Source organism: Eretmochelys imbricata, chromosome 22, assembly GCF_965152235.1.
Source record: "Eretmochelys imbricata isolate rEreImb1 chromosome 22, rEreImb1.hap1, whole genome shotgun sequence".
Classification (NCBI taxonomy): Eukaryota; Metazoa; Chordata; order Testudines; family Cheloniidae; genus Eretmochelys; species Eretmochelys imbricata.
The window spans coordinates 15,222,190-15,247,171 of record NC_135593.1 but is presented as its reverse complement, the minus strand read 5'-3'; the positions used below and the strand labels follow the sequence as shown (position 1 = coordinate 15,247,171).

General features: G+C 40.5%; 1 protein-coding gene across 2 annotated transcripts; it reads right to left on the bottom strand.

The window, feature by feature from the left end:
* Window positions 1-295: 295 nt before the first annotated feature.
* On the bottom strand, window positions 296-23,371 carry HOATZ (HOATZ cilia and flagella associated protein). Of its 2 annotated transcripts, none has more exons than XM_077839694.1 (7): window positions 23,052-23,371; window positions 22,074-22,112; window positions 21,087-21,148; window positions 11,864-11,929; window positions 9,811-9,863; window positions 4,441-4,701; window positions 296-449 (listed from the first exon to the last, which is right to left on the bottom strand). In XM_077839694.1, exons 1-6 carry the CDS (start codon window positions 23,224-23,226, stop codon window positions 4,644-4,646), a joined length of 453 nt encoding a protein of 150 aa, XP_077695820.1. In that variant the 5' UTR covers window positions 23,227-23,371; the 3' UTR covers window positions 296-449; window positions 4,441-4,643. The 2 variants fall into 2 exon arrangements, with proteins under 2 accessions (XP_077695820.1, XP_077695821.1); XM_077839695.1 differs by having other exon boundaries at window positions 11,870-11,929; window positions 23,052-23,365.
* Between the last annotated feature and the right edge of the window lie 1,611 nt (window positions 23,372-24,982).

Here is a 24,982-nt window from a genome sequence, read left to right as displayed (position 1 = left end):
CACACCCCTGCTCTAGGGGAGATAAGGCTGTATTCATGCCAACACGAAACGCTACATTTTCTACTGCAGACTCAGGGATTTGCATGATCGCTGCGGAAAGAGCTAGGACAAGAGGAAATGTGCCCTCACCCCAGGGAGCTAGATTGACAGGCTGCACAAACTAGGGAGAGACCCTCTGCCCACAACCCCTAAAAGCTATGGACAGAACCTCCCATCAGAGGTGTTGAGGACTCTGTTCTCTGGGCACTTTTAAGCATCTGCTTTGGGACAAAAAGAAAATATGTAGGGATTTTGTTTCAAACACTGACTTTAATGGGATAAATGCTGAGTCTGCATTTTCCTCACTGTCTGTTATTTCCTGATTGGGAAGTTGGTGTGCATCTGTTTCCGGGCCCATTGACTCTTCAGCTGAGGGTCAAATTCTCCATGCCTGAGATGGTTTCCAGGTGCTGCAGACAGGGACAGAGAATTACAAAGAATGAAATGTAGGAAAACTCAAGAGCACTATTGCCTGAATGGCACTGATACACAAAGTTGTGAATTCTCAATTTTTTAAGAAAAACACAAATTTTAATAAAGAAAATTAAAACCCAGGCTCATTCTTTTGGGCCCAGTTGGAGAAACTTTTCAATGAAACAATTATCCAAAAATCAATAAATATTAATTTTTTAAAAGGCCTTTTAGTAAAACTTGCAAGCTTTGTACTCCATATCGCCAGTAGTCAGGAAATGCAAAAGTTAGGGTTCCAACTGCATTACCTCTGCTGCCTTGCACATCTTGTATAGTTATGTCATGTCATAAAATTACACCGGATGTGTAACGCAGAAGTAATGCTCTTCTAGGAGCAATTCTTTTGCAGTTCCTGACCCTTGGTTTTTAAGGCCCTGATCCAGCAAACATTCAAACACCTATTTATGAACCTATAGTCTCATGAGCAATTTTATGGCTTTAATTATTGTATTAACACATTTTTTAAAAAAATTAATTTCCTGGGTTTTTAGAAGAAAACTCCTTAAATCCTTTCCATTTTAAGATTCTTCAAAATCCCTAAAGCAAGGTATGTCATTAAGGCAACATAAGCATCCAACCACCTCAAATCCTCTTAAACTATTCTAAATATCTAGAAAAGCAGAGTGTATAAATTGCCAGGAGCTTGGGCTCTACTCCTAAAATCAGACACATGCCAGCCAAAGCTTCACTTCTTTGAAGCTCCATTAGAACATCTGCTCTTTGAAACACTTTTTGACACACAAAAGGATATCCTGTTTTGGAAGATTTTGTTTGTTTCATGAACAATGAGGTGACCAAAATAATTATTGTGCTTCTAGAAAGTATATAAAAAAAATAAACTTCATTGCAGCTGTTGGATATTTTCATACTATAGGTAAAATAATTTCCAATTGCTCTAGAACGTACATACAAGGAGTTTCTTAATGGGTTCAAAGAAAAAATGTTAAAACTATCAGCATGCCTTCCTTGAAGGAAGCGTCAATGTTTACAAGACATTTTGTTGAATTACTGCAGGTGACTGGATATTGTGCTACTCATTCACCATCAGCCCCTCCAAAATCAGATGCACAACCAGAGATCACACTGCAGCATCTGTAGCAGAAATTCTAATTAAAATTCTGCTGATTTTGACAGAAAAATGCCATTAGGGAATGGAGCCCTGATCAAATTTTTTTTGAACAAGCATGAAGTACAAATATTTAAACATCTTATATAATTTGTCTTGCAACAGATCTTAGTCTTCAGTATTTTAAAAATGTGTTAGACAATTCTGTTAACTAATTATGCAGTCCTTGTGACAGTGTTAGCCCCATGCTCCTTCTCCTTACCCAGCATCTGCTTAAACAAACAAACTTTTATTTTCCTTTACATTAAGTGAATTTAGTGCTGATGAAATTTGCCAGACCTATTCAGTTTACAAGTCCATCAGAGTTCAGAAGAGTTATAGCATTTAGAATCTGGCTAGCAAAGCTCCAAAGAATTAAAATCCCTTGGATAAATGTGACCCTAAATCTCTCAATGTCAACTGATAAGGAGGTTACAAGCAAATCCTGATTCTGGTATACCAAAAAAATGTCATGTAATGTGTCAAAGGAAAGCTGGTTTCACACTGGTTATGAATATCATCATGAAATGTATGCACTGCTACTATGGAAGGATATATATTACTGGAAATATGTTCTTACAGTTTGTACCAAGGTGCTAATCAGCAGAGGCAAAAACTGGTTTTCTATCCACTCAAATAAATTTATCCATTTATCTGTTGAAATGTACACTGAGCATTGTCTTGTTCACAATCATCAGCAGGAACAAAACACAGAAGAAGGATTGTGAGATTCAACAGGAAGAGAACAGCAGCAGGGGGAAAATAGCATTATCAGGGGGTGCACTTCAGAAGGTTTACTGCACTATAGCTGGGTGGACAAGGAAAACACCCTGTTATCCTGCACCTAGGAAGTAAATAGATGGCACATTTACATTAATGAAAAATGGGATCATAACCAGCCTCGGCTGGAAACACTGCAAAAGGCTATGTGTGAGATAAGACTGCTTTAGACAGGAGGTTAGATTGTTTAGTCTCTAGAAAATGTGTATTGATTTGTTTGATAGTTAACCGTTTTTTCCACCAATAATCTTACTCACTTTGCATCTCTGTTTTGTTAAACTTATTCTTGTTTTCATGACAAATATATCCAAGTACTGTGTGTTCTACAAAGATATAATTCTGGTGTGTATACTGTCCATCTGGGAACAGCTGAGCTGGTAATTCTTTGAGTGTTCAATATAGAAGAGGCTGGATATGACAGGGAAATGCTCCAAAGGAATTGGAGACTGAGGTACACTATTGTTAACCTGGAGGGAAAAGTAAAGGGCAGGCATAGCCCACAGGAGATTGGGCTATGCCAATAACAGGCTAGCAGTGTCAGGGAGCTGACACCCAGTTAAACACAATGCAGTCCTGACCACCCCAAGAATGTCACAATAAGTCACTAACCAAATGACCCAACACTGTCTCTAGTCTATCTTAGCCCCTGTCAGATCCTTTTCATTTCTTTCTAGCCACGATTTTGTTATAGGTGTGTATCATTTTCAGTTCAAATCAGTGCTAGTGGATTCAGGTTTTACACCATATCCATTACTGTAGTATGAGAGTGTCACCCTCTTCTTTATTTTGTTATTTGGCTGAAATTTTAGGGCTAATACCCCATACTTCTGCAAAATGGGGCACAGGATCTTTTTTGACCAGGCATTGCTGGGCCTTACTTTTTAATGGCACATCCAAAAGATGGTACCTCTATTGCTCGGGTAGGAGACTCACGGAGTAGTGCTTCAGAGGGAAAAGTACTTCCAACTCCACCACTATCACCAACTGCACCTACAGGGTTTTTCCCCTTCTGCTCTCCTATTCAAGCACTGGCTACATTAAAATTTAGCATTAATATTTCAAAAGCCAAGAGAGGTTGGTCAGATTTGATAATAGCAATGAAGACTGATGGCTGGACAAAGCTGGTGCTTTGAGTGAGATGCATATTATCTGAGCCAGAGTACAAAATGTGTGTGTCTCCTGAAAGTGATGCAAAGCAATGCTGACTAATTCACAGTACAGAGTCTGAGGAAGTTATAAAAACCTGCCTTCCCTTGCAAGTGACAGGAGACTGAAAACATCCCCTTCTAGAACAGGGATTGTAGATACTGGCAATGTCTCTAGTTCCCACCCTACAAAATGTTTTATTGACATTTTTGTGCAGTATTTCCACTTTTTTTTATGCTGACAATCTCCACAAAGATCTCACTGCAACTAGCACTTTCATTTCCTGCACACAGAGAACAAGGGAGGAACCAAGCCCTTTGTGAATTGGTCTTGCTGTGCATCAGTGTCAGCTACCAAAAGAAACATTGCAGCAGAGCAAGAGAAAATTCAGAGAGACATAGCGCGCTGTCACAGAAGAGCAGAATGCAAACTAGTGTAACAGGGGTTTGCAATCTCAATGAATTTATGCACTAAATTCAGTTAGAACATAGTTCTGAATCATTGGGAATAAAGCTCAGTAAGGATTATATTTTCCTCGTATTAGGAGAGATAATGAGCCTTAGAGAGAGATGTATAGTCTCTATGATAGGAAGGCCAGTAAAATTTAATATATTATACTACCATCACAAACAATTACCCTATGCAGCCGTCCTATTTGATCAGATACACCGTTATCACTGTGTTTAGTTTGGTGGAAGAGAGCCAAGACAAAGGAAAAACATGAAGCTGATTAAAAAAACCAAAACAGAACTAGCATTTGTAAAATCATGATACCATAAACAGACATAGCATAATTAATTTCCAAAGTAAATAAAATATTTGCCATTAAAAATCCATTTATTTGGATTAAACATTTATTGCTTTGACTTTTACCCAAACAAAAGTACAAAGACATTTACGGCTAGATTGAAGAGCTGCTCCATCAAGTGCATCCATAACTTTTGGCAGAGTATCCCGTGTCTCAACAGGAAGAACTAGAAATGTAATGAAGGCAGGAATGTATGTGGCTTAAATTCCAAAGCAGAATAGGCCTGTTAGCAGGATATCATTCTGAAGTGAAGAGACAAAGACTTTAATCTCCAAGTCAGTCAACTTAATCAAACTATTCAAGAGCTTTTACTGTTTCTTGATCCTCAGTGTCAGAATCGGATATCTTTGCCCTGTTGGAAAGAACAGAACCAGGTCAGCTACAGTACACAAATGGGTGAAGCAGTTCCCGTACTTTAGTTTCAGGTTTTATGCTGACTGCTTGAGGCCACCGCCACACATTTTGCCTCTTTATCCAGTTTTGCAGAGTAAATGCTTCCAATGTTCAGTTTAATTCAAAATATTTTCAGGTACAGATATTTTGCCAAGCTCTAGACCAGTAGTTCTCAACCAGCACACAGCTGCGGCCCACGTGACATCCTCAGGCCCCTACAGGTAGTATATGGACTGCATCCACACCGTGCATATAACAGAGTTGCATTTGTGGCCTACAATGGTAAATAGGTTTAGAACCACTGATCTAGACCAAAAACGTTCACTTGTTGGGGGGGGGGGGGGGGGCGGGCACAGAGTTGTTAATTACTATGACCCTGGTCCTGCGATGACTAAACACAGAGGCTTCCCTTAACCCACAATGCATAGTCCCAATGAGACTACTCACTGCGTAAAGTGAAGCATATGTATGAATCTTTGCAGGACGGGGCCTACATGCAATTATTTTAACTTTTGGAACCAAATGATGGAATTTCAAAATGCCTATGCATCTTTAGAAGCACAAGTCTGTTGAAAGTCAATAGAAGATGTGCTCCTAAATAAGTTAGGCTCTTTTGAGGATCCAACCCTTGGACTTTGGGTATGCAGTTACATTTTCATACCCTGTAGAAAACAACATCAAGTTTGTTATGTTTTCTGTATCAGCATGAAAAGCAAAACATTATGGGTAACTAATACCATCAAAACTCAAGACAATTCTCTGTTTAAATAATGTTAGCGTATTTCCATCTAACCATTGTGCACTGCAATGGCAGCACTATTAGAGTGTCTTAGAATAGCATTGATGGGTGATCATCAGTACAATGTTTCAGAGTAGTAGCCGTGTTAGTCTGTATTCACAAAAAGAAAAGGAGGACTTGTGGCACCTTAGAGACTAACAAATTTATTTGAGCATAAGCTTTCGTGAGGTACAGCTCAAATTTATTTGAGCATAAGCTTTCATAAGCTACAGCTCACTTCATTGGATGAAGTGAGCTGTAGCTCACAAAAGCTAATACTCAAATAAATTGGTTAGTCTCTAAGGTGCCACAAGTACTACTTTTCCTTTTGCATGGGTACAATGTGTTTTGCAATGCCTAAGCGCATGGCAGAGTGTTAAAGGTGTTCAGGAGTTTGTGTAAAACGCATGTTGGTTTAATATCTTTTTCTTGCACTTCTTTTGCATAATTATTAACTCCCTAGAGCACCACATCTTTACATGGTGTTTTACAGAGATTTTAAAAGCATGTGGTCTCTACCCTGAAAATTTTACAATCTAGATATAATTCCAGGGTTATGAGCCTGAGTGACAGGGAGGACAGTGGAGTTCTCAGCAGTGATGGAGAAAGGGATTTACAGGAAATGTGAGAAGTTCAGGTGTTGCCACATTTAGTTTCAGCAAGTGGGAGGGCGTCCAGGAAGAGGTGCCTGTGAAAGAGGAAGAGAAGCAAGCCTAGACAGAAGGGGTCAGTGACCAACCTAGAGATGATGACAACTGACTGCAGACTCCAATTCCAGTTCACTGTTCTGATATTTAAACCTCTCCATGCAACTGAACCTGAGAAATCCCTTCTCCCTTAGCAATCACATCTACACCTCACTGGAATCATGAAACAACTGATTAACGGGGAAGGCTCAGGAGCATGGTAGGCAGAACTTTCACAGCAGCTGGACCAAGGCTATCTAGAGTCCAGCCTTAATATCTCATGCAAGAAAGAATAACTATGGTCCACACTACATTGAGTTTGCTCTCTGACTTGGCTTTCCTTTGATAAGCTCTACAGATGGACACATGCACAAAACGGCTAAAGATATAAGACCGAATAGACACACATATTTTGCACCAGTACAACTATATTGGTTAAGGGTGAGTGGGTTTTTTGTTTTTGTTTTTTTGTAAACTGAAATAATTATAGACCAGTACAATCCCAAAATGGATGCAGTTATACCAGGATAGGGATGCCTTATACTGATGCAACTTTTTCCCCTTCCAGTACGGGAATTAGCTATACTGCTCTAAGCACCATTTATATTAGTACAACTACAGTCACATGAGGAGGCTTGTACTGCTATAGTTAAAACAGTTTAATTAAGCAGTACAACTTATGTGTCAACAAGCTCTTATTTAAGAAAAAAAAAAAAAAAAAAGCAGTCCAGGACGAACTATTCAAACTATTTCCCCTACTGGCTAGAAGCAAGAGAGGCGGATTTCTATTTTTAAATACTTGAAGGTGAAAGGCTATATAAATACAGACAGACCAAGCATGGGAGCTGAGGAGGTCAGCATCGGGGCAAACAGAGCGGGAGAAAGGAGATTCACTTTAAAGATATCACTAAAGGCAGAAAGACTCAGGAAAAGAGTGAATTCTGCCCAAGGAAGATTAGTAGGATTTAGACATTGCATAGCTCCCTGGAAATAGGAAATATTTTCCACTGTACATCTGAGCTATCACTGGAAACAGGAATCATCTCAGCCAATAAAGACTATAAATGTTTTAAAAGATATTAGTGAAATTGATATGATCATTGATCATTTCTTAGTGACAAGCATTAGAGACTTAAATTTACAAGTATTCTAATGAAATACAGAATCAATCATAGAACTGGAAGAGACCTCCAGAGGTCATCTAGTCCAGTCCCCTGCACTCATGGCAGGACAAGTATTCTCTAGACCACGATATGAATCTAGACTATGATACGACTCTATAGCTTCCACTCTGGGTGAGTTTGCTTAAATAAATATACTCAGTAGCTCAATGTTCTGTTTGAAGGCAGAGTTAAAGCAAATGTTTTTTTAAAAGGTTTTATATGGTAATAAGCTGAATTAAACTTCAGTTCTCTCTGTGGGGCCTAATCAGCTGTCTGAGAAAAATGCTTTCATTTGAATTATCTAAAACTCATTAAAAGGGAGAAATTGCTGAATCAAGGATTGTGAGATACCAAGTCAGCTTTTCCACAGATGAGATTTTTAAGATGGGTTTTAGAAATAAAGGACAACGTTGTAGAAAATGCAGCTATTTTCTTGAACTGGTTGAGTGCTGCCTAACAAACATGGATCAAAATGCATTTTGGAACTGCTGATGTGAGCATGTTCCACAGGAACACCAGCTTTTCAGAGCAACATTACATTTTCTGGCATCAGGAAAGGAGAATCGGCAACTGCTACTATTTATCATTTGTGCTGTGGTAGTGCCTAGGAGCCCATTGTACTAGGCACTATACAAACAGAACAAAGACTGTAAACTCCTCAGAGCAGGGACTATCAATGAGAATGCCCCCAAACCACAGAAATAGAGCACAAATATTACATGAGAGAATAAAATATACTGTGTGAGAATGCGAAATACCCATGGTTCCTCTTAGTACTCTATAGATATAGGACTGCCTGGAGCAAATGGTAAGACTCCCATCTGCAGTGTAAGAGCACTGCACTTTGTACCTTTAGGCTGAGAGCTTTCCAATGTTCACACACAGTGACCTCAGAATTCTCCCAATTGAATTCTTTTGGGCTTTTAGTGGAAGTGTTTTAGTTACATCAGGTTTCAGAGTAGCAGCCGTGTTAGTCTGTATTCGCAAAAAGAAAAGGAGTACTAGTGGCACCTTAGAGACGAACCAATTTATTTGAGCATAAGCCTTCGTGAGCTACAGCTCACTTCATCAGATGCTGTAGCTCAAGAAAGCTCATGCTCAGATAAATTGGTTCGTCTCTAAGGTGCCACAAGTCCTCCTTTTCTTTTTAGTTACATCAGTAAGTGAGCCCTTATTTACTGATGCTGTGAAATTCTCTTGTCGAAAGGGATACACAGGTGCAGCATATGTTGTATTACAAGAAGCAATGCTTTTACTGTTCACAGCTATCTCAACTCTAGCCCTGAGTGTGTGGACATGTATCAGAAAATAAACTGTACCTAAGATTGTATATGTTGGCCCTGTGGGGATTTCAGAATATTTGGGGTGGACAGCGATGGGTGGATAGGTAAAAGCAAGTTCTTTATTATTTCTCTATACACAGTGAAAACATATTAATGGACGGACAAAAAAGAAACAACCGCACAATCGTGTAAAAGGACCTGATATTTCATCTTTAATTTAGCAGCAACTTTTGTATACAAGGTCAGGTTTAAACTGTTTTTTTATCTAATTAAATGAGATTTCCTTTTACAAAGACAGATTTTTATATTTTCTGTTCCTGTCTGATAGTCATCTCTAACCAAAACCTGCTGACAAAGTTCAGTTGTGGGAGTTTTCTAACCTTCATCAATTGTTGGTTTCCGAAAGGAACAGTAATGTGACCTTAAACTTAAGCTTCTGCTCACACAGTAGATTAAATCTCCCACTCCCTATCTGATATTTTCTGGCTCCTGTTTGTTTATACAGATGCTCACTCACAATGGGAAAGAAGAGTACTGATATCACTCGGGAGATTCCATTCCAGGGCCAGAGAGGAAGCTGTTCAGCAGAATGAAAAATCAGATCCTCAGCAACCTCAGTCATGAGGTTGGTCACAACTCTCACCAAGTTTAGGAATCGCATTTTTGGATTGGTTAATTTAATCCAGTATCCTATCCACAGCAGAAATTCTCTTTAGGGCATTTCATCCCTCACCTTTGCAAAAGTCTTCAAATATTCTTAAAATGCTCCAGTTTTAGGGCTAGATCTTGAACTATCTGCATGGGCCCAGAGCCTCCAAGGCTTCAATGCGGCTCTGCAATGATGTAGGGATGCCCCCAGGAAGATCCATTTGCAGGATCTAGCCCTTCATTTCCAGTCTCACAAACACTTGGGTACATGGTCAATTTAAAAGGGCTTTTCTCTTCACTAGCCTCTGATTCTCTAAAACATGAGTGTGACAAATCTGATTATCTTTTTTTCAAAACAGTAAAAATGATTGGAAAACATTATGGCCCAGAGAACATTTCCGTGGCAGAGCGATCAACCGACAAAAACAGGACTTTATAATGCGAACAGACTTTAATCAGAGCAATATTGCTGGGACAGAGTGATAGCCTTATAATAAGCAGTTACATTACCTTACTTGATGTGTTTTGGTCTTTGGTTTATGCAGACAAGAAATCTGTTCTTTCTAAGAAACAAAAGAAAGATTATTTAGAATTTGTTTTCATTCATTCTAAATTTAGTTTGCTCATTCTGAAAGACTGCATTATACAATCACAGAAATACAATATCAACAGGCAGATCAGATGCTTTTGTAAATTACTACCATAGCTAGTCTGATTATTCTAGCATATATAATTTATTCATACAAAACAAAGCAAAAAGCAGTAGATGAAGAGATCCTCATTAATAGACACCCTCTGATACATACTTGTAGCAATTCAGCTCTTATACGTACGAAATGTCATTTTGATCAGTCCCTTGTGGCAAGCTTAGTTTTAACTGACTGAATCTGGAAATTGTCTTGTAACACAGATATGCATTATCCTGGATTTTAATGAATTTTGTGAAAAGGAAGTACTTACTTTGAACCACTTTACAATCCTGAAATAAATGAGAGAAGAAAAAGGACTCTTCTGCTCTTAAAACCATTTTACTCCTAAGATGAAGATTTCATCTATGAAAGACTTTTATGATACCTTGCTTTCTAAGTCACTGTTTTGTTACATTAAATCATTACATTTATCTGCCTAAAATCTGCAGTTTTGCTCTTCTGTGCTAGAATGTCACTGTATATAACAATCAGGATGCATGGCTCTTCAGCAGAAGAAATTTTGGTCTTATATGGCCTCTGAACTCACACATCAATCACCTCTGTAGGAAGATTTCAGAGTAGCAGCCATGTTAGTCTGTATTCGCAAAAAGAAATGTAACTCACGAAAGCTTATGCTCAAATAAATTTGTTAGTCTCTAAGGTGCCACAAGTACTCCTTTTCTTTCTGTAGGAAGAGAATTCTTTAGTCATACAGAAAACCCTCTTGTTCCAGTTCCTTCTGTTTCTCCTAAATATCTGGCTAATCCACACAAAAGCTTTCCAAATCAATAAATCTAGTTTATGCTACGTATAAGAAAAAAGCTAAAGGGATTTCCCACCCTCAGAAAATTGGTTTATAAAAAGGATCCTAGTGTGATAACATATGCCAAAACTATGGCCAGTTTTATGGTTCCCATATAAATCTCTGGTAAGAGGGTGTTATAGTGGGAAAGCCAACAGATAATGAAAAATAAAGTTAATTAAAAATAAAACTGACAGGCTGTAAAGATTAGTCTAGCTAAATTAATTGAGAAATTTAACTACTTTGTGAAATGTGGTTGTATTAAAACGAACTGAAGTGTTGCTTCTGTGACTCATCCTTAAGTTTAATATTGTATTTTATCTTTGTTTTATATTTCATTTCAGTTCCATTATTAGTAGCCAAACAACTATAACAAAACGCTGCTGCCAAGATCATCTTCCTTGCCCACTGACCTGACAATATCACCCCCTTCATAAATCCCTCCCCTAGATTCTGCCTTCCAAATCCAAGCTCTCTTCCAGGCCTCCTAGGCCTAGCACTTACTCATCCTTGTCTCTTTTCCTATTGCCTCCCTGTCAGCAATGTGAGCCTCAACACCATCTGCTTCTCTCACAAGCATCTCCATACCTTCTTCCATGCTACCCCTAATGCCCGAAACATCCTTCCTGAGCAAAAGCACATTTAAATCCCTCCTGAAGACCCTCTTCTACCAGGATGCCTCAAAAAGAATGGAACCTGGGCACCTAGGTATAAGAAATATAATTGTCTGACAAAGATTAACCCCAGCCCCAAGATCTGGCCAAGTAACCCCTTGACCATATGTGTGTGTGTGTATATATGTGTATATACGGTACCAATTTCCTTTTCCCACTGTCTTTTGGATTACAAGGGGAAGAAGACATATTTTACTTCCTTTTCCCAAAGGTCATTAACATTCATACTAAAGTGCATCTGTTTTCCAAGACTATTCTCAGACTAGATAATCTTCAATTATATCAGTATCCCCTCACCAGAGTATGTTGTTTCCTGGTACCTGCTGTATTATAAGAAGTGCCAAGGAAGGACTGCTCTTGAGACAGACATGTTAAAGATGAATATGAAAAATAACCACCCTTACTGTAATCCTCTCTTCTCTTTGTTTCCACAGTAAAGCAAGTATTTCATCCCTCCTCATGGCCTGAGAGAAAACATATTTACCATTTTAAGTCCAGAGAAATTAATTTAAACTCATCTGCATCTTACAGCTTCACAATAAACATTTGATTTCTTAATGGAGCAGAGAGCTAGAATAAATATGTAACAAGTACATTAGGAGATACTTTGTCAACTAAGCAGTTATTTCACAGCATTTTTCCATGATCCAGAAAGTCTGATCTTAAAATACTGAGAGTTTTCTGTTCCTAGAATGATGTAGGGATATATGAAGAAAGCCATCTGTGTCTTGATCCAGGATGAACCACTCCAAGTGGTGAAGTAAACACATTTACAAACAAAAGTTAGCAAACAATACTCCCTGTGTCTCTTCAAAACTGCAGAATAAGGATTATTTTGGTCTCCCATCCAAAATAACCCACATCAAACCTGTGTAGCTTAAAAGATGTGACAGGATCACATCCAAGGCAGAAGACACCTTTTATTGTGACACTACTTCTTCGGTGCAAGCAATTCTCTCCCACTCTAAGGCAATGTTTTAAAAAGTCAGAGGGTGAAATCCTGGCTTCACCGATGTCAAGGGAAATCTCCCAGTGACTTCCATGGGCCCATGATTTCATCCAGAGTAGTGAAACATGCAAATACTTTTTGCTTATTTTTCATTAACAGTCTTGGTTCTTCTGAACTGTAAAAAGATAAGTTCACGTCCCAGAACTTGTTAAAACCATTCCCTCTCTAAAATACCAGCTGCAAAGCAGAACGATTTCATGATGAACAGTGCAACAATTTCTACTCAGACCAGTTTAATACTTGGGTTTCCAGGCACCCATATAAATCAAAATACTTCTAACACACAAATAATCAAATGCTTTTTGCTTGCTGGAAATGAAGAACAGACTTTCTACTCTTCCTGCCCCACCACCTCTGTAGCTTGAAATTGTTTAAGCTGGGTAAAAAGCATATTAAACTGTGCTGAGACATTCCTAGTAATTTGTTATGAAACAGACATTCCAATAAGTATTCTGGGAAATCTCCACCACTGATGCCAGAGAACAACAAATTACAGAATGTGACTAACACCAAAGAGTTCTCACTTCATAACTCCTTTTGGGTTAAAACCTAATGTTTACAAAACTAAGGAAGTAAAATCTGATTTGAAAACCTCTTTATTCAGTGCCCATGTCATTCCCCGTTTCTTTCAATACCAGAGCGGAGACTCACACGGAATTGTAAGTATCTGAATATTAAACAGACCAAAATTTCACCTACAGTCTCTAATCACTAGTAAAAACACAATGAATCAGAAATTGCTTTCTGTTACCCAAGCAGCTAATGCTAGATAGAGCAAGGGATTTTTCAGGAAAAAACAAAATAGAAGATCTAGCTATTGGAGCAGGGTAAGGAAAAATAGGGATAAACAGCACTGGAGATGTTTAATCAGCAAAACCAAGATGCTCAATGTTGATTTATGGTTTAAACACAGGAATATGTTAGTACCTATCACAGGGAAGTAAAAGGAGACAAAGGATTCCTGCCAAGAGAGGGAAGAGGATGCTCAACATTCCTTAAGGAATCATTTAGGGTACATCTTCACTGCAAAGGTAACCCAGGGGCCAATCACCCTTAGTTAGCCTAGCCCAGGCATGAGCAGCCACACTGCAAAGCCCTACTTGAGCTATGGGTGCTGTGCTCCCCTGTGCCTATCACTATGACTTCTGGGGGCATCTCTATGGCTCTTCGTGCTGCAGTGAGCTGAGCCACTCTGATTTTTCCCAGTTAGGTGTGGTAGAACTTGTCTGTCCTTCTAGGCACACAGGGGAAACTGTGGGAAAGCACTGAAGGACTATCAGCACAAGAGTGCTTTAGTCACCCATTGCAAAGTCCGTGGTTTACCAGCCCAAGTGAGAGCAGCATCTGGGTTTTAACCCACAGCCCCACCCGGCCAACAAGCTTGGGTTTAAAAGCACCTCTAAACTTGGGCAAGAGGGTTGTTGTCTGTGGCCAGTATGGGTTAGGGAGCAACAGCCAAGTAAAAGACAGAGTTAACTGCAACGAAGACAGACCAATAGCCTCTGCCAGTATATTAATACCCAGCTACCGAAAGAAAACTCCTGAAGCCAGCTCGGATTCTTTTGTCTGACCACAATTTCCTCTGCACAGTTTGAGCTTTCTGCTTATGTAATTTCCAGCCCTTGAAAAAAGTCACTTGTTCAACAAACCACTTCAAATTTTAACCAACTTTAAACCTAGCCAAAAACGTTACCATTGATTTACGGAACAGTTCTTTTTAAAAATACGGCCGGTAGGAAGAGATCCAAGACTAAAACTAGTCCATTTTGGGGTGCGGATGCCCCAATATAACACCTAGACATTATTCTGGAGTCTGAACTTACATTTTACTATTTATTTTCCTTTACTAGAAAGGAAAGCAAAATATGTGAGGCTGTAAAAAAGAGGGGGACGAATCTATACCTCAGTACACAAAAAAGGGATTGTATTGATAAACACCAGCCAACGAAGGTGAAAGAAAACCCCAGATGCTATTTGAGTTCAATTCCCTTTCTGCCGGGGTGGCTTTATGAACACAAATATTAAAAACAAGAGGAAGCCAACCCTGTTCAAGTTTGGCAGTCAAACCTGAACATGCTGGGACAAGGCACAATGGCCCAGCGTGTCAGAGGTTACAAGGAGAGCTCAGTTCTGAGCTATCACATGGAAGATATGGGGAGGTGGGGCTATAAAAGAAAAGGCGGTGAGCAATGGCTGCCCCAGCCTTTACAGAAAACTGGGGAAAGGGCAAACCCTTTCACCCAGGTTGCTGCAGCTTCTCCTTTGCTTTAGTAACCCAGATGATCCATGTGATAACTAGGGAACCTTGGCTCTCCTTGTAATCCCATTATGTGCTGGGCCTCTGTACCTTGTCACAATCAGGCCAGGTTTGACTGCCAAATCAGCAATAATGCCAACTGGAAGGAGGGCAGTGTCCTAACACTTCATTAACTCCACCTTGTGAAAGTCTCTTCCAGGCCCTCAAGTTATCTTCAATGCGTTTGCCAGCCATGCTGCTCTGTACTCTAGGTGAATAAATTCTTGATGTGATCTACACCACTATCAAAGTATCCAATGGTCACATTCAGACCTACAGCACTAACTCAGAGATGAGGTAGAAGACAGCAGTCTGAGACCAAGATTGAAGGAGAGGAAGTGACCAGTTTAAAAAGCATTATGTATCAATATGTCTGAATATATTCAGACAGGCTAGGTTACCTGATGTTAGGCACACTTAGACTGACTCCCTTAGACCTGCAGTGCTTGTAATTTCTTAGGTAATCAGATAATAATCTAAAAACACTAGAAATAAATGAATTACATACTAGTCCAGTGTAATAAATGTTTTAAAAAAATATACACCAGCTATGTTTTTGCGCACATTACTCCAATTTCATTAAAATTAACTGGCTAATTAAAACAACCTTTTTCAATGAATGCATTTCACTGTGAGTTTGTGAAATTACAGTGTAATGGTTATATCTTGACTTGATGCTTTTTTGAAAATTCTTACTTTATACCTTACTTAGGGAAAAATTCTCTTCTCAGATCCGCATTGCCGATCTCACCTTCCATATTTTGTTCTTCCAATGAGACGCCTCCCCACACAGAAAGAACATTACATCCAACTCAAGATCTACCAGGTGGATTTGAAAGGAAAATTTTACCTTTGTCTAATAATTTAAAATGGTAGTCTTATTCTGTTCATATCCCTGGATTTATTGGAGGCTAGTACTTGGTCTTGCAGTTGTATAATTTGCTCATTAACATTTCTCAACTGCACCTACAACTGAAGGATGTGCAAAGCTGCACTACCTTGATTTCATCTAGTTGCCGAATTTTTAGAAAATGAACTGAATATTCACTGAAAAGGACTACACTGCCCTGTTAATCCAATTTTCAAAAGGTAAGCCTAATGCATGCTAATAGATTAAACGCATTACCAGGTTATTAACTGGAAAGAGGAGAATTGCCGAGTTGCAAGAAAGAGCTGCAGACCTCAGCACCTTTACACACCTACTTCTGATTGCTTTCATCTGGCCTGCTTCCCAGGCCTAAAAGATAAGCTTTTCCAAAACCCCCACCCCCAAACATTTTACTAAAGTAAGGCTAGCGACGTTATCATAATATTGAATGTTATTTGCTTTTGAGCTAGCTTCCTATTAACTGGATCCATAGTGAACATATGCAGTACTGTACTAATTTACCATCTTTATTGTTGGTAAATGCAAAAAAAAGCTTACTTCTATTGAATGCTTCAGCATCTAGAAAGCAAAAGTACAATGGGGTGTCCGTCATTATACGCTAACTGTGTATGTATGTGTGAGAGAGAAGTGTGACAGGTATCTGGATACTTTTCAAGTACAGTAGGTGAGTTAACAAGACTGAATCATGTAAATCCTAGTGTCTTCTTACATTCAAAAAATGTTATTTGAACAGATTAAAAAAATTTGAGGATTTGAAGGGTCATAATTGTTAATTTGTATTCCACTAGGACCAAAAGGGCCTGAATGCAAACAGGGCCCCATTGTGCTAGGTGCTGAACAAAACACATAATAAAAGTCAGTCCAGGCCCCAAGGAGCTCACAATCAGCCAAACAAGCTTCTTCCTAAATGCATGATCTTTTAAACAACAGTAAAGTCTATTATTGACTAGTCTCATGGATGAAGTGTTCTTTTAAATTAAAAAAAAAACAACAACAACAAAAAACAAGCTACAAATCTTATATCCAATTCTTCAAAACTTTACTTTTATCATTCAAAACAACCACCAAATAGACTTTGCTTGTCATGAGATTAGTCCAGAATATGAAATAAAAATTTTAAATGCACATTAGCTTCTCTTCTTTACTAAGGCGTTTTAACCATACACAGGTATGTCAGCACATGAACAGCACACAGCATGTCTCAAAACCTCCTACCTGATTAGGGACAATACAATCAAAGGAGCCATTATGGTCTGAGAGTCAAAATCGATCAAACAAAGACAGGTCTTGCAATAGAGCTGTGCAAATGTTTTCTGGCAATTCCAGAGGGGGGGAGGGGAGGGGAGAGGAAGAAGGGGAAAATCAGATCCACCCAAAAATGAATATTTCTGAAATTGTTAGCAAACTTAAGAGTCAAAAACCTTGGTTTGGGATTGAATGAAACATTTGGTTTGGATTTTGACCTTATTTTTAAGTTTTCCATTTTTAAAATTAAATGGAAGGAAATCTCAAAACAAGTTGTTTGGAAGAATAAAACAGAATCAAGACAGATGTGACTTTTTTCTTTTCGTTTTTTAAAGCTGAAAAACAAACAAGTCATCTGGAAAATTCAACACAAAGTCGCAAAAATGTTTCAGATGACCTGAATCTGCTTTTTTTTTTTTTTTTTGGCCAGTAAAAGTTTTGGTTCAAAAATTTCAAAAGTGAATGCAGCCTGTAGATGCACATTGCATGAGAAACCATTACAGTCTTTCATATTTATTCTTGCAGCGCTGAGATAGTGATTAATAGCCCCAACCCTCTCAACAAATAGGTGAGTAACTTTGGTCAAATGAACAGTTCTACTGGCTTGTTGAATGGTATACCTCATCTCCAGCCTACCACACATGTGCTCCATGATCTGCATTGGCTCCATGCTGGTTTGCAGGCAGATATTGGAGGTGTTGGTTTTGACCTCTAAAGCCTTAAGGGTACAGCGACATGGCAAGCAGAGTCCCCGTGCTGCGAGTCTCAGAGCCCAGGTCTACAGATACAGACTCACACTACAGCGCTAAAAATAGCGGTGCAGATGTTTGGGCTTGGGCTGGAGCTAGAATTTGCCTACAAAATTTGAACTGAATTAGGCAAAGGCTTCTTGATTTAGGACAGTCTAAAAATACAGCTGGGATATAAACTTTCATGCTTCAGGGTATAAGACAACTACTAACTGACAGGGGTTAGGCAGAAACATTCCCCACGGGCAAGTTATTACATAATCATCTACTATGGATTTCTCAGATTTTTCTCAGATGATGCATCTGTATTGACTACTGCTAGAGACAGGATAAGGGAGTAGACAGACCAATGATCAGATCCAGCATGGCAATTCCCATATTCCTAACCACCACCACCACCCCAAACTTGCATTAATTTGCAAAAACCCTGTATATAAAATTGTTAAATCAACATGCTGCATAACAAGGAGAAATAAGTAAACCCCACACTTATTGGGTTTAATGTTAATATGCTTGGAATTTAATTTTGAAAGTGGATGCAATACTTTTGGTCTTTAAAAAAAAATTGGTCCCCTTGAACTGATTAATTCTCTGTAAATACTATGGGCTAGCTAAATTCTTAGAAATACCAGATCTCAGGTGGGTAAGGGGAGCATAAGTGACAACATGCCACCTTTCCACCCACCTGATATTGGGGCATCATGGACTCAACTCCATTCTACAGCACAACTTGGAGCAGCCTTACGGTTGCTCTAAGTTCCACCAGTTGGGGATGACCCTGGAAGGACTGTTAGGCAGGTAGGGATCACTGAAGCAAGGCAGCCAGGAGTAGGTGGTACAGAGTTAGATGTGTTGGCTTTTTACTACCTGGATATTTCCCTATGCCAGGGGAATACCCAGCTTGCTGTTTAAACCCATCTTCCACCCCTTTGCACCAAGCAAACAAGCGGAAGGATTCACCCTTATGTTTTGCTGTAGTCTTAATATTTAGTGTCCTGATTATTTTAGTGTTTTAGGGTTTTTAGTGTTTTGTACACCATGGCACTGTGCATTCTGCAAACAACCCATTGTTCATTATATACAGCATATTCTATATAATCTACTTGCTTTCCATTGTAGAAACCTTTGTATGTTCCAGAGTTGTGCTATTATCAGCTTGGCAACAAATTTTTTTAAAAAAAGGAAAAGTCACAAGCAGCATGTTAAAGCAAACATGTAACAACTTTCAGAAATTATATTAATAAATTTATAAATGCACTCCAACTTTGCAATTTATGCTTTTTTCTTAAGTCGACTTCAGCTACAAGGAGTTAAATGTTTGATGTTAATATTACAAAAAAAAACAAATCAGTCCTTACTGAGACTATGGTTTTGCTGCAGTAGGATAATTAGCTCCTTTTTCAATTAGATAAACAACTCGCACTTTCTGCTGTTTAAGTTCCTTCATTATTTTCAATTTTATGTTTTTAATAAAAGTACTAGCTGTCCTCCAGATTTAAAATGCAATTTAATTATCCCAATTCCTTTGTTAAAGGGATAACAGATAAAAAGCCTTTCTTTCTAAGAGGCACTACTAAAAAGCAGATTTGTTTTATGGCTCCAAATGGACTTCAAACCATATTTATCTATTGTAACTGTGAAACACTATGTACCAACATATACAGGAAGAAAAATTGCTCTTCAGGATTGCCATGGGGTTTTTCATAGAATCATAGGACTGGACAGGACCTTAAGAGGTCTTCTAGTCCAGTAGCCTGCACTCAATGCAGGACCATTATCTAGACTATTCCTGACAGGTGTCTGTCCAACCTGCTCTTAAAAATCTCCGATGAGTGCGAACTTGGGACATTTACATTCACACATATTGTTTGCTTGCACCCTGTTTACCAAGTGATCCAGATAGCCCTGAATCAGTAATTTGTCCTCTTCACTATTTACCACTCCCCCCACCCCAATCAATTTTTGGGTCATCAGCAAACTTTATCAGTGATGATTTTATGCTTTCTTTTCGGTCATTGATAAAACTATTAAATAGCATAGGGTCAAGAACTAAATCCTGCAGGAACTCACTGGAAATGCACCCACTGGATAATGATTCCCCATTTATAATTACATTTTGAGATCTGTCAGTTAGCCAGTTTTTAATCAATTTAATGTGCCACTTGAACTTTGTATTTTTTTTTAAAAAAAAATATAATTGTGTGTGGTACCAAGTCAAATGCCTTACAGAAGTCTAACTATATTAGGTCAATATTACTACCTTGATCAACCAAATTTGTAATTTCACTAAAAATAATGAGTTCAGGTTAGTTTGACAGGATCTGTTTTCCACCAACCCATGCTGATATGCAGTAAATTACATGACCCTTTATTCCTTCTTGATTAATCAAGTCCCATATCAGTCACTCTGTCATCTTGCCCAGGATTGATGTCAAGCTAAGAGGCCTAAAATTTCCCAGGTCATCCTGTTTACCCTTTTTAAAAAATTGACACATTAGCTTCCTTCCAGTCTTCTGGAACTTCCCCAGTGATCCAAGACTTAATTTAAAAAACAAAACAAACAAAAACCCACCAAACAGAACAACCAATATTAATGGTCCAGTGAGCTACTCAGACAGCTCTTTTAAAAAGCTCTAGTACACAGGTTATCTGTACCTGCTGCTTTAAAAAGCTCTAATTTCAGTAGCTTGTTTAACATCCTCCAGAGGTATTAGTGGAATAGGAAGTGTTAGAAGCACTATATAATGAGACTATATCATCTGTTTTTGCCCAGATACAGAACAGAACAAAAATACTTATTCAACACATCTACCTTTCCTGCATTGTTATCGATAATTCTACCATTTCCATATAGTAATGGCCCAATACCATTGTCAAGATTCTTTTTCCTTCAATATACTTAAATTCCTTCTTATTGTCCTTAACTCTGGTGATCATATATTTCTCCTTGGGTCCCTAGGTTTCCTTTACCCATTTTCTACATTTATTACGATCAACTTACCCTTCTATTTGTCATTTTTTATGGCTTCCTTCACTTCCCCTCTAAACTATGTCTTTTTTTTTTTTTTAAACCAGTATAGGCTTCTTCCTTCATTGTGAATTTCTGGGCACCTAATAAGGTGATCTTAACTGATTCCCAATCATCATTCACATTTTTCTGATGAAGTTCTTCCTCCCAGCTGATTTGGCTCATAATTGTTTTCAGATTTGTAAATTTGCCCTATTAAAGTACTGGGCGTGTGTGTATGTATGTATGTATGTATGTATATCTATAGATATATAAAAATAACCAGTCTAGATTTTATTCTGCGTGCATATTATGTATTATGCACATTCATGTATTTCAACATTATACACACACACACATATATAAATAAAACATAAAAAATTTGCACTAGGCACACTCCAGAATCTTTTATTCAGTAGATCCTACCTTCTGAAGATATTTTTCTTTTTCTTCAGCTTTCTGAGCTTCCAGGATTATCTGTTCACTCTCTAAATAAAATAAGAGAGTCACAGGCTATATAGAAAATTAGTGCTAGACAAGCTTTTGAATAAGGATTCAGAATAGCAAGCACTAAGACCTATACAAATGGCATGTGATACGGAAATCTGAGACTTGACTTGTTCTCAGTCATGGTTACAGCATCATTATGGAAATGCAGTTTGGCCAGTAACAATAGAAGTGACAGGCATCATTGCAGAACTGTGAACTAATTGACAAGCCTGGTGAGTTTCCTTTGATTTCACATTTTGGAAACTGAGTTGGAGAAGTAAATCCTAACACAGGCCCCTATTCAGAAAGGTACTTAAGGACGTGCCTAACCTGAAGTCAATGGGAGTACTCAACTACCCAGTTGAAATGGGGCTTATGGCCACAATCCTGAAACAAGCACAAGTTTACCTCTAAGCACAAAAATAGCCCCATTGTTTTTACCACAATTGCTCATACCCTTAAAGTTGTGAAAGCGTTCACAGGATCAAGCTATATCTGGCTACAGGGCTCTTGGTAAGACTCCTGGGAATCTGGCCCCCATTACCTGAGCTCCTCATGGTCTTTAACACAGTATCCTCACAACACCCTTGTAGGGCAGGGCAGTGTTGTTATCCCCAGGTTACAGATGGGAAACTAAGGCACAGTGAGATAAAGTGACTTGCCCAAGGTCATGCAGGATGTCTGTGGCAGAGTAGGAAATTGAACCCAGGTCTCTGGAGTTCAAGGACAGCACTCTAACCACAGGACCATCTTACTCTTGCCACTAATTGGGGAGAGGGCAGTCTCCTGTGACTCAGCCCCTATAAGCCACTTCCTGGCTAAATTTCCACACTCACTCACACACACACCCCGCCCCACACACACAAAAAAACCCAAGATGTCAAGGGTTTAGCGACACGAGAGCACTTGTTATTTTATACTCACTATTATTGCCTGGTGGAATCTGGAAAGCAATATTTCTCCCTAAAAAACAAAAACCACATAAAGAAGAAATAAAAGATCACTTTAGCCTTGTTGACATACAGCATGATATGGTTTAAGTACAGCGGTGATTTTAAACCAGTTTAGTTGAAGCAGTAGAAAAGACCACGCAGACACTGATTTCACTAACCAAGCTTAGTTCAAGGCAATCAAAAACATGTTTAATTAAATCAAAATACACCCGTTTTAAACCAGAACACAAATGTCCACACTGGAGTTTGCACCAATGCATAAGGAACTTTTCAGAAACACCCCAAAACATTACTTTCAACCTCATCCAGTTACCAAAGCAGGCGTCTGATCCTGTCAACACCTACACCCATGCTTAACCATAATCATGCAAGTATTTACATTGACTGGAATGGGGCAGCTCATCTGTATCCAATGAAACACAAGTTTAGGCCTTGGCTTGGGCCAACACCTCGAATCTCCAGTGCCTGTGAAGCAAAGGCATATCATACACACCCAATACATGCAGGCTGGGAGAGGGGATTTGGGTTCTTGGGTTCTACATCAGCACAGAAGAGGTTTTTTTTATAGCAGGGTCATGCAGGGCATAGCTAAAATACAGCTGGCTTTTGGAACAGAGGCTGCGGGCTCTCAAGGCAGCCCTGGGGAGATAGGAAATAAACAGTCTTAAGGTGGAGTCACCCCACCCACTACTGGGGAGGAATGGGGGGGTCACCCAAGATAGGGGGCAAGGGGAAGGACATGAGGATCACTCACACCCCCCAGCACAGGGGGGAGAAAAGGGGGGGAGAGAGAAGGGGGGGGTCTCCCCGCAGCGCTGGGGGGGGGAGAGAGAAGGGGGGAGGGGGGTCTCCCCGCAGCGCTGGGGGGGGAGGGGGGGGAACGCGGGGGGAGGGGGGTCTCCCCGCAGCGCTGGGGGGGGGGAACGCGGGGGGAGGGGGGATCTCTCACGGGTCTCTCGAGGCCGCGGCCCCCCGCCGCCCAGGCAGGACTCCAGCGGGGGCTGCAGGGTCACCGAGTCCCAGAAGGCTTTGGCAAAGGCCACGTCGCGCTCGGCGGAGCCGGCGAAGACCAGCCGCCCGGCCCGCGGGAGGGAGGCGGCGGGGGGGCCCCGCGCCGTCTCCATGGAGCCCGAGAGCCGCCGCGCCCCGGCCCGAGCGGGTGGGGTCGGCCCAGGACCCCCGGGCAACGCCGGGCCCGGCCTGCGGGGAAGAAGCAGGCGGGCGGGATCGCTGCCCCCGCCCCGCCGCGGCTTGCCCGGCCCAACGCCACCCGCCCGGGACCTTGTCTCAAGAGCTCCCAGGCAGCGCGTGCACGGAGCCGCCTCCCCGCCGGGAACGAGCCTCCCTGCCGCGGCGGGCCCCGCTGGAAATGAAAGGCTCCGGGGGGCGGCGGAACGGCCCTTCCCTTGAATTGCCCTGCAGGGGCTGCGAGCCAGGCTTCGGCCTCGCTCAGGAAATCCGGGGGGGCCGGGCGAGGCTCGCCGGGCTGAGTGCTCGGGCCGAGGGGCCGGGCAGTTTCCGACGTTAGTTTACACGAAAGCGGTGCTGTAAGAGACGTTCCTCGTCCAGAACCGTGGGGCCCGTGTTACCTCGTGTTCTCATTCGCACCTTCCAAGGTAGCCAGGTCGCATTTCACACCCACCCGCCCCTGCTGGGGGGGGGTACCCCGTGGGCAGGCGTACCCCGTGGGCAGGCCAAGGATGAATCGGGGCCTGGTTTTCAGCTTTTTGTTTAAATAATTGATTTTGAAGGGCTGGGCCCCGCTGCATCTGTGCATTAATCCAGCACCAGCAAAAAGCAGCATTGATTTGCCCATCGCCCCCAGTGCAACACTTGACCCAGAACCCTGTTTGTTCTTCTCGGACTTGCTGCCCTCAGTTCTGCAGCCAGTTGGTGATATTATTGCACCGCCTAGGGTATCCGGCAGGGACAGTAACCATCAGAGGGCACTGCTGACCTGGACACATTACGGGAGTGCAGGTGTTTGTCACATGTGATGTGGCCCAATGGGAATATTACTGCTAGAATTAAAGCTTTAGATCTATTTTCACGTATAATTATAAATCAATTGGAATATAAATATTGTACTTACATTTCAGTATAGTATATAGAGCAGTGTAAACAAGTCATTGTCTGTGAAATTTTAATTTGTAATGACTTCGCGACTGCTTTTTATGTAGCCTGTTGTAAAACTAGGCAAATATCTAGATGAGCTGATGTAACCCCTGGAAGACCTCTCCGTACCCCACAGGGTACATGTATCCCTGGCTGAGAACCATGAACTATACCATGAGATGATCAGACAACTAGTTCCCCACCAATCTAGCACTCATTTGTACTGCACAGTAGAATTGTGTCATGTTTTGTGGTTACACTGAACTCTAGGCACAGTCTCTTTGGAGTCAACAGGAGTTTTGCTGAAGTAAGGACCGGAGGATGTAGACCAGGGTGTTCTATGCAGGAATAGCACCATTGCTGTATAGTGGAAGACAGGTATTGTTGTGACTGAAATGTTTAACATGATATTTTTGTAGGGCTTGCCACAATTCCCCATCCCCTCTGAGTGCCTCCTTGCAGCTGGGCACAACAATGTCAGGGTAACTGCCTCAGCTTCCCCTCTCAGGCTCCTTAAAGATTCCACCAGACAGTCTCTTGTGTCCACTATTACCCCTTCCTAGGGCTAGTTTATTATTCCGCATTACACACATAGTCCTTGGAAGCCCCAAACACAGTTTATCCCACACACAATGCATGTAGTCCATGAGAGTGCCAAACCACAGTTGAACAACACACCTCATATCCCAGCTCTGACATATTCTGCCGCACCAAGGCTTTCTTTTGGGTCCCACCTGTTCTTTTGTCAGAAAATACACCACAGTC